The sequence below is a fragment of the Glandiceps talaboti genome, chromosome 19 (genome assembly GCF_964340395.1).
Source record: "Glandiceps talaboti chromosome 19, keGlaTala1.1, whole genome shotgun sequence".
NCBI lineage: Eukaryota > Metazoa > Hemichordata > Enteropneusta > Spengelidae > Glandiceps > Glandiceps talaboti.
In genome coordinates, this window is record NC_135567.1 from 3,837,923 (window position 1) to 3,857,398 (window position 19,476).

The 19,476-nt window shown below is 35.7% G+C and overlaps 1 protein-coding gene across 1 annotated transcript in view; it reads right to left on the reverse strand.

Moving 5' to 3' along the window:
- LOC144450368 (uncharacterized) overlaps nt 1-19,476 on the reverse strand; it is a 67,273-nt gene that overhangs the window by 43,188 nt on the left and 4,609 nt on the right. Inside the window, exon 2 of the mRNA XM_078140972.1 lies at nt 11,009-11,104. Within this exon, the coding sequence (XP_077997098.1) occupies nt 11,009-11,104 (96 nt within the window). The remainder of the gene's footprint in view (nt 1-11,008; nt 11,105-19,476) is intronic.

The window sequence follows — 19,476 nt, forward strand, 5'->3', positions numbered from 1 at the left end:
TAGGCTAAGTTGTTATTGTCTAATGTCTTGAGGTATTTGTAATAGTTTATTGCTGAGTAGTATATTCTACTAATCAGTGGTTCTCTCCCAAGTTCCATTCTGCATCCTATTTTGCTCACTCTGTTGCTGACATTTAATATTTGGCGACAAAAACGTAGATGGAATTTTTCTGTCTCTGTTTTGTCCCAAGTTGTTTGATTTTGGAGAACACCCCATATTTCGCCAGCATATGTCAGGATAGGTAGCTGTGTTGTATTCATGAGTTTTTCCTTTATCTTAGTACTGTTTATCTTTGTCGAATATATCTGTGACTGGATTCTTGCAGCTTTGCTGGCTTTGTCTGACAATCTGGTTGCTGTGGAGCTCATAGAGCCATTTGTCTTGAATGTTACACCGAGATATGTGTATTGTTCTGTAGTTTTTATTTCTTCCAAGCCACATTTGAATTGTCTTGTATCTTGTTTGCATCCTGATTTTCTAAATACCATTATTTGTGTTTTGTTTGTGTTTACTTGCAATCGCCAGTCTGTTGTGTATCGATGAAGGTAGTCCAGTGCATTCTGTATTCCTTCATAGGATGTTGACATCAATGCAATATCATCTGCATACAACAGGCTGTTGATTGTTTTGTTATTAAGCTTTGGTGCATTTGTTTCAATGTTTGCGAGTCCGGTAGTGAAATCGTTTACAAAGATATTAAACAATGTCGGGCTTAGTGGACAGCCTTGTTTAACTCCATTATCAATTTGGAACTTTTCTGTTATCACGTCAGTTAATTTCACGATGAAGTTCATATTTGTGTACATGTTTTTCATTATGTTGTATACATTTCCGTTGATGTTGTTACATAGTAATTTATAGAGTAGTGCTTTCCTCCAAATTGTATCAAAACACTTTTTGAGGTCTACAAAGCAACAGTAGATTTTCTTATTTCTTGAATGGTATTTCTTTATAATAGTGTGCAGTGTAAGAATATGGTCGATAGTTCTATGTTTGCGTCGGAAACCTGCTTGGTTTGGGTGGATGATGTTATTTCTTTCCAGATAGTTTGATATTCTATTGTTAATGATCATACTAAATAATTTAGCTATCACATTACCAACTGAAATACCTCTGTAGTTGTTTGTGTCTGTCCTGTCTCCTTTCTTGTGTACTGGGGTTACAACGCTGGTATTCCATATTTTTGGATAGATTCCTGTATCTAGTACATTGTTGTATACTTGTGTCAGTGCTTGTTTAACTTTGATGTTGCTGTATTTTACTAGTTCTCCTGGAATGCCGTCTGGTCCACTTGCTTTATTATTTTTTATTGATCTTGTCACTTGTACCACTTCTGATAGTGTTATTGGTTTATTTAATTCATGATTGTTTTCCATTTCATTTTCTAATTGTATTAGTTGTGTTTCTATTTCTTGTATTCTATCCGGTGTGGTAGTGTTATTTTTGCCAATTTGTTGGAAGTGTTTAGTCCATATAGTGTGCGGGATTTCTTTCAATTTGTTGTTTTCTTTGGTATTTGTGATAGAATTTATCTTCTGCCAGAAATCTTGTACATGTTCATTTTCATCTGCAAGCTCTATTTGTGATAGTATTTTTTGTTGTTTGTCTTTCTGCATTCGTTTTACATATTTCCTGAAGTCTTTTTTCTTGGTGTAGTACATTATTCTAAGTGTACCATCTGTTGGGTTTCTTTGTAGCATATTTGCAATCGTTTTCAGTTCTTGTTTCTTCAGGTTGCACTGTCTATCTGTGTAATTCATTTTCCTTCGTTGTGTCTTCTTCTTTGATTTCCTCTTTATGGAACATATGTTTGCTATTTGATGTATCATCTCTTGGAATTTCATTGCCATTTCATTACTTGTGTTATTTGTATTATTTTTTGTAAATGTGGTCACAATATCCTCGCTTTCCTTTGTCTTCATGTATAGTTTGTATATTTCTTTATTCATTGCATTCCATTGGTAGCTTTGATGTGCAGGTTTTAGGTTTACATTGGTATCAGTAGTTTGTCGGTATTTTGGTATTTTGACGATAGTTTTGATAGGACAATGGTCACTTGATGGATGAAGTTTCTCAACTTTGAAATGGATGATATACTTTAGTAGTTCTTCATTTACTAATGTGTAGTCCACTGTACTTGCACCATGATAACCATAGCATGTGAGTTGACCTGACCAATCTCCTGATGTCCGTCCATTGAGTATTTGTAGATGGTTTAATTTACATAGTTGTATTAGTTCTTCACCAAATTGATTTTTCCATGTATCAGTGTTTCTTCGTCGTTTGACTGATTTGCCATATGTATATGTGTCTGGTAGTGGAATGTTTATATGTATGTTGTCTTCTTCATCAAGAATTACATCATCAATGTTGTTCCTTCTCGCATTAAAGTCACCTTGTCCATGAGTGTTATATTGTTGTAGCTCTTTGTTGATTTCTTCATAAGGATTACAGTCATTATCATTGTAGAAACTGGAATTTTGGGGTGGTATGTATGTTGTGCATATGTAAATGTCTTTTTCAAGGTTGAAAAATTCTTTATTAATTTTACACCATAGTGAGAATTTACTTGTAGTTGGTATAATCTTGACTCCATCTTTGATACTATTCTTGATGAAAATGCTGATTCCTCCTGATGACCTCCATGCTTTCTTGTTTTTGGGTCTAATGCTGTGGTATGTGTAATATCCCTTTGGTTGTGGAATGAGTTCTTTACTTTCAGTATTCAGCCATGTCTCTGTCATTGCGTATATATGGTAGTCTTTGATTTGTGACTCTATGTCTAGTGAACTTTCTGTTTTGTTGTCTATAGTTCCTTGTCTGGGTTTGTAGTTATACCTTAGACCGGCTGTATTCCAGTGGCCAATTGTAAGGTAACTTGATGTCATTGTATTAATGTTTTTTCTATTTCTTTTACGTTGTACTGTCATTATTTATATTTTAAGTTGATTCAGTACCGTGTTCTTTCTCTGTATCCATCTTGCCATCCAGGTGTATTACTGTGATGTCTTTCTGGAGACATTGTGTACATTTCATGTCCTCTCCTGTCATACATGTAGTATTCATTTCTCGTGTCTCTATTTCTTTCCTGGCGATGATCATTACGATTTTGATTTAGTGGGTCAGTTGAGTATATTGGTTTATCATATTGTTTTGTTCTTGGTCTTCTTTCTAGTGGATACAAGCTGTTGATTTTTGTATTGATATTGTTGATGAAAGCATGAGTTCCTGCATCAATATTCAGATGTACACCATCTCTTCCTAACATGTTAGGTGTTATGTTATCCATATCTATGGATGATATGGCATTTGATTTATTACTCCTGAAATAACTGTTTATTGTTTTCATTGTGTTGGTTGTTGATTCTTTCCAGTGTTGGCGTGGGATGACTTCACACATAAACATTTGTGTTCTCGGATACCTTTGCTGTATTTCAGTTTGTAAATCTTGTATTTCACTTTTTATTGACTTAGGGTCTCTGTTACTGTCGATGTCATTTCCACCTATATTGATAGTAATACTTTTCAGACTTTGTGGAAAGTCGTTCTCAGCAATGACTCTTTTGATGTCAGATATTTCAGCACCACTGTAAGTGAGGACCATCTGGTTCTTGGCAAGATATCTGTTTTGTATATATTTCGATTGGGAGTCACTTATGATTAAGTGTTCTACTTGTTGTGGTATTCTTCTTACTTTGAATGGTCGTTTATTGCTCATGTTTGGTGTAGAAGGTTTCTTGTTAATTTGTTTTCCTTGTGGTGTATGAGATTGTTGTTGCACTATGTAGCTGTATGTTTTTGTACTTTGCATTGGACTGTTTGCTTCAGTTGCTGTAGTGAGTTGTTCTTGGGTTGAATCTTCCGTTTGGTGTCTGTTTCTCTTCTTAGATACAACTGTCCATTGTTGGTGTTGTTTACTTGTTTGTTCAGGTAAACATGTATCTATCTTTTCTTGAAGTTGTTGGAATTCTGTCATTATTGATGCTGTTATGGTTGATTTAAAGTCCTGTACATCTTTCCTGGTTTGTTCTTGTGCATTTAGTATGTCAGTCTGGCTCTGTTGTTGTTGTTGTTTGGAATGCTCAACTTTCAGTCTCTCAATTTCTGCATCTTTCCTTTGAAGATTATCCTTAAGTGTGGTAATTTTGAAAGTTTTCCAGGCATTTTCTTCTTCTTCTTTCTGTAAGGATTGTTTAGTAGATTCAAGCAGTTTGTGTTCACTCTGTAACTGTTCTTTTAGACTCTCTATCTCTTTGTTCTTCTTTAACATTTCCCTTTCAAGCATTGTTTTGTTGGTATCTTTTGTGACATCTGTAAATTTCTTGAGAATGTCATTATGACTTGTTGACATTTTTTCATCCAGTTCAGTGATCATTGTAATGTATTTGTCATGTTTTTCTTCTATCATTTCAATGATTGTTTGTAACATGTCTTCTTTGTTGTTACTTGTTAATGATGTGTTCACATTGATAGTTGATACTGGTATTTTGCTTGGTGTGTCTTCTTTTATGTTAGGTGTTGACTTGTTTGATGCATTCCCATTAAATTTCAACCCAATCTGCTAAGTGGTTTTGGAATTACAGATTTTTGACCAAAAAGACACATTTTTAGCCCTAATTTGCATATCACTAATTGGACCATCATATCATGAATATTTCTTAGTAAAAACATCCTGAAGAATGTTTCACCCTAATTTCAGCCCAATCTGCCCAGTAGTTTTTGAGTTTCAGTTTTTGACCAAAAATCACATTTTGTTGACCCAAATCACACACCTGCGATGTGTTCATTTTCTTTTGAACAATTTCCCAACTAGATCCCACAAGTAATGTCCCCACCAAATACCAAGGCGATTGGGTTGGCAGTTTTTGAGTTTAAGTCGTCCACACACAACACACACACACCACACACACACACACACACACACATACACACACACACACACACACACACACACACAGACAGACACCGCTCATTGTAGTTCAGTTGTGCTAAAAATGTAACTAATCAGAAAGATGAATGATTTCTCGCGTAGTAAGAAATAAAATATACAAACAACTTCCTTACAGACTAAAATCAATAGACACCACAAATACTATCTAGAATCAACAAGAGAAGTATTGTCAAAAATCCTTGAAGAGTATGTAACGCCTCAAAATGTGAAATGACCACCCAAATGTATGTATCTGTGAGTTGCCAGTTTTTTTGCATAATTCTGTATCTCACACTTTTGTAAGTAATATATGTATCGGGAATGAAATATACACTGAGATTGAATATACACCAAGCTTGAGTCAAATTTAGGATCCTAACTGTAATTTACATAGCCAAACAAGTAACGGTCAAATTAGTTAATCTCAAGTTTAAACAATCTCTACTAACCAATCCTATATTTTCCTAATTGACCAATCAAATGAAGGTCAATATCAAATTCACCCCAATATGTATGGAATGTAGTAAAACCTATATAAACCTTCATTTCTGTGTGATCTGTAGGAGTTTTGTTAGATGTCAATAAAGTATGAATAGCTATCTTTCTAGTACTTGGTTATACAGCATCATTCCTTTTCTGAACCTGTTTCTAGACAATTCCCTTACCCCATAGTAAGCTGACCCTGAATATGCCATTGCTACAAAAATTATGACAAACTATATAATTTGCTATCTGATTTACTATCTGATGTCTGCAGTAGTTTATAGCAAAAAACTTATGTGAGTGTTTTGAAAAAAAGTGTAAAATTGAGATGACCTTGTAATTAGACTATGACCTTGACCTTGGATTTAAACAACCTTGTGATAAGTGATTTGCCTGTACTCTAAAACCTATATATGGACACTTCCATCATATCTAAAGCAATTCGGAACCATGAGATATTCAGTATTTACATATTTTGGTATAATCACAGATCTCGATACCAGCTGTCTTTGGAACAGAATTTTGTTACGAACAAAGCCAAAATACGTGTTTGCTGCAAAAAAACTATATAATTTGCTATTTGAGACCGATTTGCAGCCTGACACATTATGTCTTGGTGGTAGTTAGGGAAAACACCTGTGAATATTGACAGCAGTTGTCTTGGTAACAGCTTTCTGTTACAAACAACTTCATATATACTTTTTTTCACATTTTTCGGAAAGATTTTATGTTTGGCTCTTTTCTTGACTGTCTTACAGCTTTACCAGTCATATCTGATGGAAGTATACAGAAAAGTATCGATGAATGTTTCGATAAATTTGACAAATTGAGTTGACCTTGAATTTTGACTATGACCCTGAGCTTGAATCGACAAGGTCATGTAATCATCGAGTTCCCTGTCCCCTAAAATATATATACACAATTCCTCATTGCACAGATAAATAAATGTGGATATCTAAGGGAGTGGTCAATTTGATGTGGGGGGGGGGGTTGTTTCAGAATGCTGTCACTACACTATAAAGGCTAGAATTATTTTCTTTTCATCTATTATTCCTGGATGGAATTATTCATAACTTGAGGTTACATAAGGGGAGGGTCCAATATTTAGAAGGGGCCTTCACAGTGCTGGCACTGTAATATGGCAAGCATAGCTATCTTTCTTTCTTTCTTTCTTTCTTTCAGTCTTTCTACTATTACTGGATGTACTGATGTAAACATTTCAGTACATAACGGAATAAAACTTTTTTGGCAGTCATTACACTATTGAAAGGATTCTTTTCTTGGATGGAAAGATTCATAACTTTAGATCACATAAGGGGAGTGTCAAATTTTAATGGGGGGAGGGGAGGGGGGTAAGAGTACTGACACTACAATATGGCAAGGATTACTTTCTTTCTTTCTACTATTTATGGATTCGTGAAAGGCTTTCAAGTTTCATGCAATGAAAATCTTCTTAATCCAGAAAGTGCACGAAATGTGCAAGTGTCTGGTCTTCAATGTACACTCAGTAGAAATGTCATTAGTGGAATCCTATCCCTATTCACTTATGATCAGATCAATGAAATATAGTTTGACTCACAGTAATATCAACATACCTCTACAAGTGTTCTGTATTCTTGATCATCAAGTCGACGACCAATTATTGACATTTTTTGGCTTCAGAAAATGTAAAAACAAGACACAGCATCTCTGTCCTTTGGGAAACTGATCATGTGTATTATAGTGATCTCATGACCAGAATTTTCACCATAATTTGAATGTCACCCAAGATTACGTAAGAGAACCGATCGTACATTTAAAATGTTGACATTCAATATGCACTATAAGTTATGACAATTTGATTTGTTTGTTGTAGATTGTCACACAATTTCTAATGCACATGGCTCAGTCAATGACATCTGTCAATCAATGACGGTGATTTGTCAATAGCACATCTATGACAAAATCCAAGTTACATATTCCGCCGACAAGATATCTCACATTATAGAATACATGTTTATTATTATTATTAACTTTATTGCCATAAGTATAAGTATAAAATTATACAATGGAATTCGCTTTGGTTATACGTAGCTCGGTTAAAACACAAACAGTGTGGATATGAATAACTATTAAAAGTGGAAAATATGTACATATACGCTAAAACGCTAAGACAAATTACGAATCATTTAAAATACGAACTGACAAAGGATAAAAACTATTTTTGAAGCGATTTGTTTTGGTTTTGATTGATCTATATCGAGTACCAGAGGGCAGCAGTTCGAACAATGTGTGGGCTGGATGGTTTATGTCCTTAATTACAGATTTTGTTTTCCTGGTGACGCGTGAATTAAAAAGTGACTCAAGAGATGGAAGTCCTATACCAATAATACGTGATGCCGTTCTCACAATTCTATTTAACTTAGCACGATCCTTATGAGTAGTGTTTCCATACCAGACTATGATTGAGAATGTCAGAACACTCTCAACCACAGCCCGGTAGAATTTCTTTAAAATAGCTTGACTGACACCAAAGCTCTTTAAACGGCGTAGAAAGAAAATGCGTTGTTGGGCCTTTTTTACAATGTGATCAACATTTTTCTCCCACTTTAAATCCTCTGAGATAAGTGACCCGAGAAATTTAAACGTATCTACGATTTCTACCTCTTTTCCATGAATATTCAGGGGTGTGTGATACATTCTCTTTTTCCTAAAATCTACGATAATTTCTTTTGTCTTATCAACATTCAACTCAAGGTTATTATCGGCACACCAACCAACAATTCTGTCCACCTGGTCTCGGTATGCTGTCTCGTTGTCATATTGAATAAGACCCACAATTGACGTGTCGTCAGCGAATTTAAAAATCAAAGAATCGCTAGCGGATGAGGCACAATCATGGGTAACGAGAGAATACAGCATGGGAGAAAGAACGCAGCCCTGGGGAGCACCTGTATTTAAAATGATTGGTTCCGAAAAGAAAGAACCCGTCTTAACCACCTGGGGTCTATTTGATAGAAAGTCAAAAATCCAATTGCATAGAGAACTATTGAGACCAAGAGACAGTAGTTTGTTGTGAAGATTAGCTGGAATTATGGTATTGAAAGCCGAGCTATAGTCAATAAAAAGTATTCTGACATAAGAATTTACCTTTTCAAGGTGGTTGAGAGCATAATAAAGGGCCAAAGACACAGCATCTTCGACTGAACGATTTGGATGGTAAGCAAATTGATATGGGTCGAATGAAGGAGGGAGACTAGATTTAATAACTTTCAGTACTAAATGTTCAAATAATTTTATTACAACTGAGGTTAGAGCAACGGGTCTGTAATCATTGAGTTGGGAGATAGTGGCTTTCTTAGGGACAGGTATGATTATTGACTTTTTAAATATACTAGGAACCTTACTAGTACTTAGAGACCTATTAAAAATGTCAGCGAAGATACATGAAAGTTGACTCGAGCAAGCCCGTAATAGACGAGGTGACACCTCATCTGGGCCAGCTGCTTTACGTACGTTCAACTTCGCAAAAATGTGCCTTACATCATCGTCCGATACCGAAAAGGCCCCAGAACCAGACATGTCAATATTAGGATGAACAGTTTGCTTGTCGAAGCGGCTAAAGAAAATGTTTAGTTCGTTTGCAAGTTTTTGATCGTTCAAAGTATCCGACTTGGATTTAGACTTGTAGTTCAGTATTCGTTGAAGACCTTGCCACAAATCTCTTGTGTTGCTTGTTGTTAGATTGACTTCAAGTTTATCCTTGTACGCCCGTTTGGCTTGTTTTATTGCATTCCGCAGGTCATATTTGGCCTTTTTGTATTGTTGATCGTCTTTCGACTGATATGCCACCTGTTTAGCTATGATTTTTTGTCTAATGTTCTTGTCAAACCAGGGCTTGTCGTTTGGAAATTTGGTCATCGCTTTTACTGGAATACAAATATTTTCACAGAATTTAATGTAATGAATGACAGTTTCTGTATATTCGTCAAGATCAGCTGCGTTTTCTTTGAATACGCCCCAGTCAGTCGCATCAAAACATGCACGGAGACATTCAATGGCATCATCCGTCCACTGGGGTATAGATCTTTTCACAGGCTTGCAACGTTTAAGTTCCTGTCTGTAAGCTGGTACAAGGAAAATCGTAGAATGGTCTGAATTGCCGAGAGGTGCACGGGGAATAGAACGATAGGCATTTTTGATAGTTGTATAGCAGTGGTCCAGTGTGTTACTACCACGAGTTGTGCATGTAACCTGTTGGTAATACTTCGGCATGTCTTTCCTCAGATTGGCCCTGTTAAAATCTCCAGTAATAATGGAGAAAGATCCAGGATTCTGATTTTCACTTCGTGTTATTATATCTGACAGTTGATTGATAGCTGAGACAGTATTAGCCCTTGGGGGTATATAGACAGCAGTGAGTATAATAGAGGAAAATTCCCGAGGTAAATAGAGTGGCCTGCATTTGATGGTAAGTGATTCTAGTTCGGGAGAGCAAGATTGTTGGAGTATTTTAACATCGGTACACCATGCGTTATTAATCATGAAGCACACACCGCCGCCTTTCACCTTATTTGAACGCTGGAATGACCGATCGCATCTGAATATTGTAAACCCAGGTGGTTGGACAGCTGAGTCAGGAATTGATTCATTCAGCCATGTTTCCGTAAAACAGAAAACACTACAATCTCTAAAATCTCTTTTTGCGTCCAAGCAACAGTTCAATTCATCAATTTTGTTGGAAAGGGACCGAACATTTGCCAAAATAATGCTCGGTAGCGGAGGGCGTTGGGAACGTCGACGCAATCTCACTAACGCACCACCACGTTTTCCACGTTTTCGCCCGCGTTGCGTGTTATTGTTGGCTTTCCTACATCCACCATTAGAGACTTCAGGAATATGTTCTAAAATGTCTAAAATAGGATAACCATCCTTCTGGCACTCACCAACATTTGTCCTGATGTGAAGTAACTCTTCACGGTCATACTTGTGCAATGCTGACATGCAACACACAAATAAAAGTGAGAGTAAATACAAAATAACTGGAGCTCGCATAACCGTGTCGCCATTGACCGGCGCCATTGACCGGCGCCATTTTTAATGTTACAGTACTTTTGTTTCACTTTTGTTCTTTATTGTTTAAAGTGGGCAATATCTTTTGGACAAAAACATTATTTTTAACTGGATCACAAGTGTGTTTTGTGTTCAAGTCTTACCATGACATGTTTTATTTTGTTTCATTTTTAGTTTAAGGTTTTTTAAAGTCTTTCCTTAGATGTGGTATCACCTGATGCATAGACTAAAGATGCAAAGACTTGTCAGGAATAACTAAATATAAATAATTATCGTGGACATAGGCAAACACTTATGGCACAAAAAGTTGTAGTTTTCTATCAAAACTGATAATTGCAAACATTTTTAACGTTAGTGCCTGTTTAGCTATTGTTGTCAATATTCCATTGTAATCATCTTATCTTTATGTCAACCACTCTGCAATCAATGTTGTTTTGCAACTAAATATTGTTTTATTTATGAGCAATGAGCTACTTATTGATACACTTACCAATGATTCATTTATAGGCAATGATCTGATTTATGTACTGAGTATACACTTACCCAATCTCTTTCATCTACATAATTGACATCATAACCATTATCCAAGTAGAATTTAACCTTCTCTATATCTCCACTTTTAACAGCATCAATGAGATCCTAATATAAAAAAACATGTACAATGATTAGACTAATTTACATCAGTTTCACAAATCATGTCAACATTACATTAAAAATATGCTTACTGCAAACCCAGTGTTAAAGTGACCAAATTAATGAGGATTAGGTATTTATTTTGAATTTTGAATTTATACAACAATTGTTTTTTCTAATTGAAAAAAAAAATAATGTGAAATAATATCTACCAATTCCTTGTTTGTAACTCAGTAAATTGAAAATCAATAAAATATGTCTAAAATGTTTGTTATTGTACATACAATAACACTTTTTGTAATTAAATGTACAATAACAAACTTTTTACACTTTATGCATCTTTTTGTAATTAAATGAGTTACAAACAAGGTCTTGGTATATAATATGTTATTTCACATTATTTGTTAAAGTAGAAAAACACAGTAAAGTTGTATTATGAATTAAAAATCCAAAATAAATACTTAATTCTCATCCACACGGCCACTTTATTAATTGGTCAGCTGTAACAATGAAAGTCATTCTGATGAAGATCGTCAACAAGACAGATCAAAAGCTCAATTCTAAAAACATTTTGAACTGCTTGAATGTGCGTTATAACATTTGTAATGCATTCACAATGCTAACACATGTAACATTAAAAAGCTATATTGATGATGGACAACTGATATATACACATACTCTATGTAAATTAGAATATTAACACATGTATCTGTGTTATGGTTTCTAAGAATTTCTAGACTGTAAGATTGTCATGATGTTCCGCCCTCACTGGCCTCTGATGTGTGAGGGCGCCCCATCATGGTGTACCTTACAGACTAAAGAATTACATGATTATACATATTTACAAAGTTTGAGGAAATTTAAATCTGACCATGTCATCTGATACATTTAGATATTTACAAGATATGTATTCATATATGACGTCATTGTACTACACCTAGCCATTTCACAGCTACAGACTTTATTGTTTCAGGGTTGGGGATGTAGCTGCCTGCTGGGGGTGTAGCTGCCTGCTGGGGCAGGGGGTGTAGTTGCCTGGGGTGTAGCTGCCTGCTGGGGGGGGGGGTGTTGTAGCTTCCTGCTGGGGGGTTGTAGCTGCCTGCTGGGTGGTGTTGCTGCCTGCTGGGTGGTGTTGCTGCCTGCTGGGGGGTGTAGCTGCCTGCTGGGAGGGGGGAGTAGCTCCCTCAATGGCAAGGGGCTACAGACTTTAAATGGATAGATGTACTTAAATAAATTAGTGACAATGGCATTATAGCACAAATCTATAATAATCACATCCTCAAAGAGCTTTACAATTATTACTCCATGGCACAGACCTATAGTGGCACAATGGCCCTTTACTTCCTCAACTCCCTGGGGAGCATACAATCAGCCTCTATAAGTGCATGGGATTAAAGCATTCACATTCATTTCAACATCTATCCTACCAGGTCCCCAATTAATACAGCTAGGTTAACCAAAGCGCAATTGTGGTTCAAATCTTACCCAAGAATTTTAGTCATTCAGAAACAAATGTCAGCAACGGGCTCAACCCTGCAACTTGCAGATTCCTAGCCAGCCACTCTAAACATTCAACCATCATGACCCTACAACCTGCAACCTGCAGATTTCTAGCCAGCCACTCTAAATATTCAACCATCATGACTCTACAACCTGCAACCTGCAGATTCCTAGCCAGCCACTCTAAACATTCAACCATCATGACTCTACAACCTGCAACCTGCAGATTCCTAGCCAGCCACTCTAAACATTCAACCATCATGACAGCACATCTATCCACTTGCCTTATACCAATGATGTTATTGTACAATATATATAAATATATATCGCTAGTTCATTGTTGCTATGAGTATAGTCTACATTGTAGTAGCTTTAGCATATACGTGTTCACCTGCCAAATGTTTAATTTGCCTACACAACCCTTTTGTTACATTCCCCACATACGCCATCAATTGGAGGTTGCTTATGGGTGAGGTATCAATATTTTGGCATGTGAGTTCACTTTTGGATATTTAAATAACAGGCCTAGGTTGCCAAGCAACCTTAAACAGATGTTAATCTTTACGCCATTGACACTGACATGTGAAGTAGCCCATAAAAGATTTAATGATTTCATTACATCAATAAAACAAGAATCTTACATTTCCAGGTTGAAGTCAAAGCATTTTGTAATACAACAAATCACATTTTCAAATGTAAAATACACATTTCTGATGCGATCATTTTCATTTGAACAATTTCCCAATTAGACAATCGAAGTAACATGACCACCAAATATTAAAGCAATTGGTCTAGCAGTTTTTTACTTTAAGTTGTTTACACACACACACACACACACATACACACACACACACACACACACACACACACACACACACACAGACAGACACTTAGCGATCCCTACAGCACTACTGAACCTTATCAATTCAGTTGTGCTAAAAATGAGTTAAAGGGGAACACCAATCAGTGAAATAATTGTATTTCCTGAGAGTTTTTTGGTTTTAGATGACAATTTGTATAGTCATGATGACTCTTGGTTCCTTTTAAGTCTTCAATGGACAAACTAATAATATTGGTGTGCATCCAAAGTTCAACGGCAAGAGGCTGGGTAACCAAGCCTACAGACTTTAAATGGATAGATGTATTTAAATAAATTGGTGACAATGGCGTTATAGCACAATGGCGTTATAGCATACAATCCATTGCAGCCTCTATAAGTGCACAAGATTAAAGCATTCACATTTCAACATCTATCCTACCAGGTCCCCAATTAATACAGCTAGGTTAACCAAAGCGCAATTGTGGTTCAAATCTTACCCAAGAACTTTAGTCATTCAGAAACAAATGCCAGCAACGGGCTCAACCCTACAACCTACAGATTCCTAGCCAGCCACTCTAAACATTCAACCATCATGACCCTACAACCTGCAACCTGCAGATTTCTAGCCAGCCACTCTAAACATTCAACCATCATGACTCTACAACCTGCAACCTGCAGATTTCTAGCCAGCCACTCTAAACATTCAACCATCATGACTCTACAACCTGCAACCTGCAGATTCCTAGCCAGCCACTCTAAACATTCAACCATCATGACTGCACATCTATCCACTTGCCTTATACCAATGATGTTATTGTACAATATATATATATATATCACTAGTTCATTGTTGCTATGAGTATGAGTATAGTCTACATTGTAGTAGCTTTAGCATATACGTGTTCACCTGCCAAATGTTTAATTTGCCTACACAACCCTTTTGTTACATTCCCCACATACGCCATCAATTGGAGGTTGCTTATGGGTGAGGTATCAATATTTTGGCATGTGAGTTCACTTTTGGATATTTAAATAACAGGCCTAGGTTGCCAAGCAACCTTAAACAGATGTTAATCTTTACGCCATTGACACTGACATGTGAAGTAGCCCATAAAAGATTTAATGATTTCATTACATCAATAAAACAAGAATCTTACATTTCCAGGTTGAAGTCAAAGCATTTTGTAATACAACAAATCACATTTTCAAACGTAAAATACACATTTCTGATGCGATCATTTTCATTTGAACAATTTCCCAATTAGACAATCGAAGTAACATGACCACCAAATATTAAAGCAATTGGTCTAGCAGTTTTTTACTTTAAGTTGTTTACACACACACTCACACACACACACACACACACACACACACACACACACACACACTTAGCGATCCCTACAGCACTACTGAACTTTATCAATTCAGTTGTGCTAAAAATGAGTTAAAGGGGATCACCACTCAGTGAAATAATTGTATTTCCTGTGAGTTTTTTGGTTTTAGATGACAATTTGAATAGTCACGATGAATCTTGGTTCATTTTAAGTCTTCAATGGGCAAACTAATAATATTGGTGTGCATCCTAAGTTCAACGGCAAGAGGCTGGGTAACCAAGCCAACAGACTTTAAATGGATAGATGTATTTAAATAAATTGGTGACAATGGCGTTATAGCACAATGGCGTTATAGCATACAATCCATTGCAGCCTCTATAAGTGCACAAGATTAAAGCATTCACATTTCAACATCTATCTTACCAGGTCCCCAATTAATACAGCTAGGTTAACCAAAGCGCAATTGTGGTTCAAATCTTACCCAAGAACTTTAGTCATTCAGAAACAAATGCCAGCAACGGGCTCAACCCTACAACCTGCAGATTCCTAGCCAGTCACTCTAAACATTCAACCATCATGACTCTACAACCTGCAACCTGCAGATTCCTAGCCAGCCACTCTAAACATTCAACCATCATGATTGCACATCTATCCACTTGCCTTGTACCAATGTTGTTATTGTACAATATATATATATCACTAGTTCATTGTTGCTATGAGTATAGTCTACATTGTAGTAGATTTAGCATATGCGTGTTCACCTGCCAAATGTTTAATTTGTCTACACAACCCTGTTGTTATATTCCCCACATACGCCATCAATTGGAGGTTGCTTATGGGTGAGGTATCAATATTTTAGCATGTGACTTCACTTTTGGATATTTAACAGGCCTAGGTTGCCAAGCAACCTTAAACAGATGTTAATCTTTACGCCATTGACATTGATGTGTGAAGTAGAGCCCATAAAAGATTTAATGATTTCATTGCATCAATAAAACAAGAATCTTACATTTCCAGGCTGAAGTCAAAGCATTTTGTTATACAACAAATCACATTTCCAAATGTAAAATTTCTGATGCGATCATTTTCATTTGAACAATTTCCCAACTAGTCAACCAAAGTAACATGACTACCAAATATCAAAGCAATTGGTCTAGCAGTTTTTTACTTTAAGTTGTTCACACACACACACACACACACACACACACACACACACACACACACACACACATCCTCACTCACACACACACATCCACACATCCTCACTCACACACACATACACATACACACACACACACACAGACAGACAGACAGACACTTAGCGATCCCTACAGCACTACTGAACTTTATCAATTCAGTTGTGCTAAAAATGAGTTAAAGGGGAACACCACTCAGTGAAATAATTGTATTTCCTGAGAGTTTTTTGGTTTTAGATGACAATTTGTATAGTCATGATGACTCTTGGTTCATTTTAAGTCTTCAATGGGCAAACTAATAATATTGGTGTGCATCCTAAGTTCACAAAAATACATTCATTTCTCCAGTAACACCACTTTTCTGGATTGGAACCGTTAAAGGGGCATGGTCTGAAACGTCTATCTTTTTTCTTTTTCTTTTTCTTTTTTTTTTCTTTTTTTTTTTTTTTTTTTTTTGGGGGGGGGGGGGTTATTTTTTGTTACCTGTATGTACCACTGACTGTAACTTGTTTAATGGTCAGTAATTTATATGCAAAGCCCATACCCTGTTATCTACTGTATTCTATACTAAGGAATACCATAATATTCTTTTATACTTACAGTATCACAGTAGTTTATAGAGTGAAAATTTTGCAAGCGACTACCAATCATTACACAAGTAGCAGTGAATGGCTGTTTATTTGACCAACCAAAATTGTGTATTCTCCTACCTCTTATTATGTTGTGACTCACATTTATACAATTACCGATAGTTGATTACATATTTTTCAGGATGAATGTCATTATATCGAAATGACAGTTCCAAAAAATAATTCCAGTTGTAGCTAGTTTAGCTTTAATAATTGATCAACTTTTGTAGAACAGTCTATGACAACTTGCTGCTTACACTTGATTCTAGACAGTCAGAAGTACAGAGCTCAGGTTAGACTAATGAGGTTACAACAAGCAATTCTGAAAACACCAACTTTTGAGGTGCTTTTCTCACAAATGTTTAGCCACAGAATCAAGGCAAATGAGGATTGTGTATTTTGGTTATATCCCATAACCAAAATTCAAAATCCCAAATTGCCCGGATTCTAGGCCAACAAATATATGACGATATCGTATCTGGAGTATCCAGCTTTCAGTACAGGTATTACAAAATTGGCCATAAAGATGAACTCAATGATACAACAGAGATAGTATTACAAACATTGATTGGTGGAATGAGTGTTGTATATGTATAGTCAATTGGCCATAAATATAAACTCAGTGGTACCTTAACAAAGATAGTATTACAAACACTGATTGGTTAAAACAAGTGTTGTGTAGTCAATTACCTGACAAGTAAACTGGGTACTGTACTTGTAATTCTATACTGATAAATCTGAAATGTCATATTTAAATTTTGTCGTCTAATCTGATTTGTCACATTTAATTCAAGCTGGGGATATTAAAGGGGAATACCACTCCAGGAAATGAAGACATTTATGTAAACTTTGAGTTGTAGTTAGACATTGTATGAATTTACATCACTTACATTACACATAATTAACTAAAATTAAAAAGTAAAAATTATTGACTATCTATTGTTTATTGGTAGCCCTTATTAACACACATGATTTGTCTCATTGTAAACCTAAAAAAAAATCTTGATTTTTCATTCACTTTGGTGTTCAATGTCAAAAACCTGTGGATTAATGATCTGCAAATATTATCTAATATGTAAATATTTGTACGCAAATTCTTGGTTTTTAGTGGTCATGTATATGGTAAACATATGGTAATTTGATATATCTGTATGACATGCAAACAGTGAAAGTATCATATTACATAATGTCCAAACTGACCAAGTATGACCTGGTATTTATATATAATCCCATGAAATCAATGTTAGTTTTTTGTCATAATGCTCCGAGTATGATTCCGCGGACTTATACAAATTCGAGCCGGTAGGCGAGAATTTGTAGTCTGCGGAATCATACAAGGAACATTATGACATAAAACTAACATTGATTTCATGGAATTATATATTTATCACATAACTAAGTATTTCCCCGTATTTTTCTAAAATTTTAAATCGTATTATACGAATACTGAATCAATTAAACGCACTATATTCTTCATCGCGTATTAAAAATGGCGCCTGACAGCTATGCAAATTACATAATCACGTGACCTGTCGCGAGGTCAAGCTTACCATATGTATGGTATCGGTCATACTGTTGTGTGGTTTCTCAACCAAAATTATCGGTTATAACCTTACAATGTACATGTAATACCGAATTTAGTTTAAAACGTAAGTAGAATTGTCTGAATATGACTTGTGCTGTCATTTTAATCATATTTTCTTGGGTTGTGCATAGACCCTACACCAACGTTGGTGTAGGGTCTATGAGTTGTGTAAGTTCGGAGATCTGAGCTCGACGGAAAATCAGAAGCTTGCCGGCTGCTACATCGATAATCTACGTGATTTTTAAATAGAATAAAATGTATCAAATAAAAAGAAAAGGACTACTAGTCGTATCAAACATGCCATCCAAGGAGATATGTAACATAATTTATGCATTTACGTTTTGAAAGCACATAATTATTACGATAAACTATATAGTAGCGTACTCGAACAGTACAGAGAAAAAATAGTTCGGTAGAACAGGGGTGATATGCTCTGAAATCACCAGTTTGACGTCACACAGTAGAAGATACGCACATATTTATGTGATAAAATAATATATCTTTTAAATCAAAATGAAACACTGATCCCCAAAATATTCAAATTTATGTCACATGACCTCATTAAATATTCAAAATGGCCTTCGATAAACAAAAATCATAGGATTCTTGCTATGTATTCAGTATTTTGAAGGAGAAACACAAGACTTTTTTTTACAAGTTTTGCTCAAAGTTCATGTAAAAATCCTGGTTTTCTTGGGGCAAACGGTCAATTTTACATACTATCACAGAATGGGTGTGTGACTCCCTAGCTTACTCATATCTGATAGCTGGCCCCTCAGTAAAGGCTTCAAACTATGCGTTATGTTAACCTGTTATAACGAGCTTTGAGTTACCTCATCGTGTGGATAATTCTCGTCAAACGGTGCTCAAAGAGTTAACAGACATGAATTGTCTCATGGCCTATCCTCATAAATATGGAATGGTTGAACATAGTGTGCTCATTAGTATTGATCACATGTACATACACATTTTAGACCAAAACCAGTCCCTTGGGAGAACTTTTTTGGTCTCATAATTTTTAAAATGTTTTTGAATTTGTTATCCTTTTCCAAATTTGAAGGAAATGTGGTCAACTTTCTTTTTTATTTTTCCAAGATTAAGTGATGTAAAATCTTAAATTGACTGACTACAACTCAAAGTTTACATAAATGTCTACATTTCCTAGAGTGGCATTCCCCTTTAAAGTACACAATACATGGAAAAAAAATTATTTACTGTTTTAGTTTATTTCATATTGTTGAACTGGAAAAATACAGATATTAATCTTTATAAATAGATATTTCAATACACTACATCTCCCAAAGAAATTTGTAT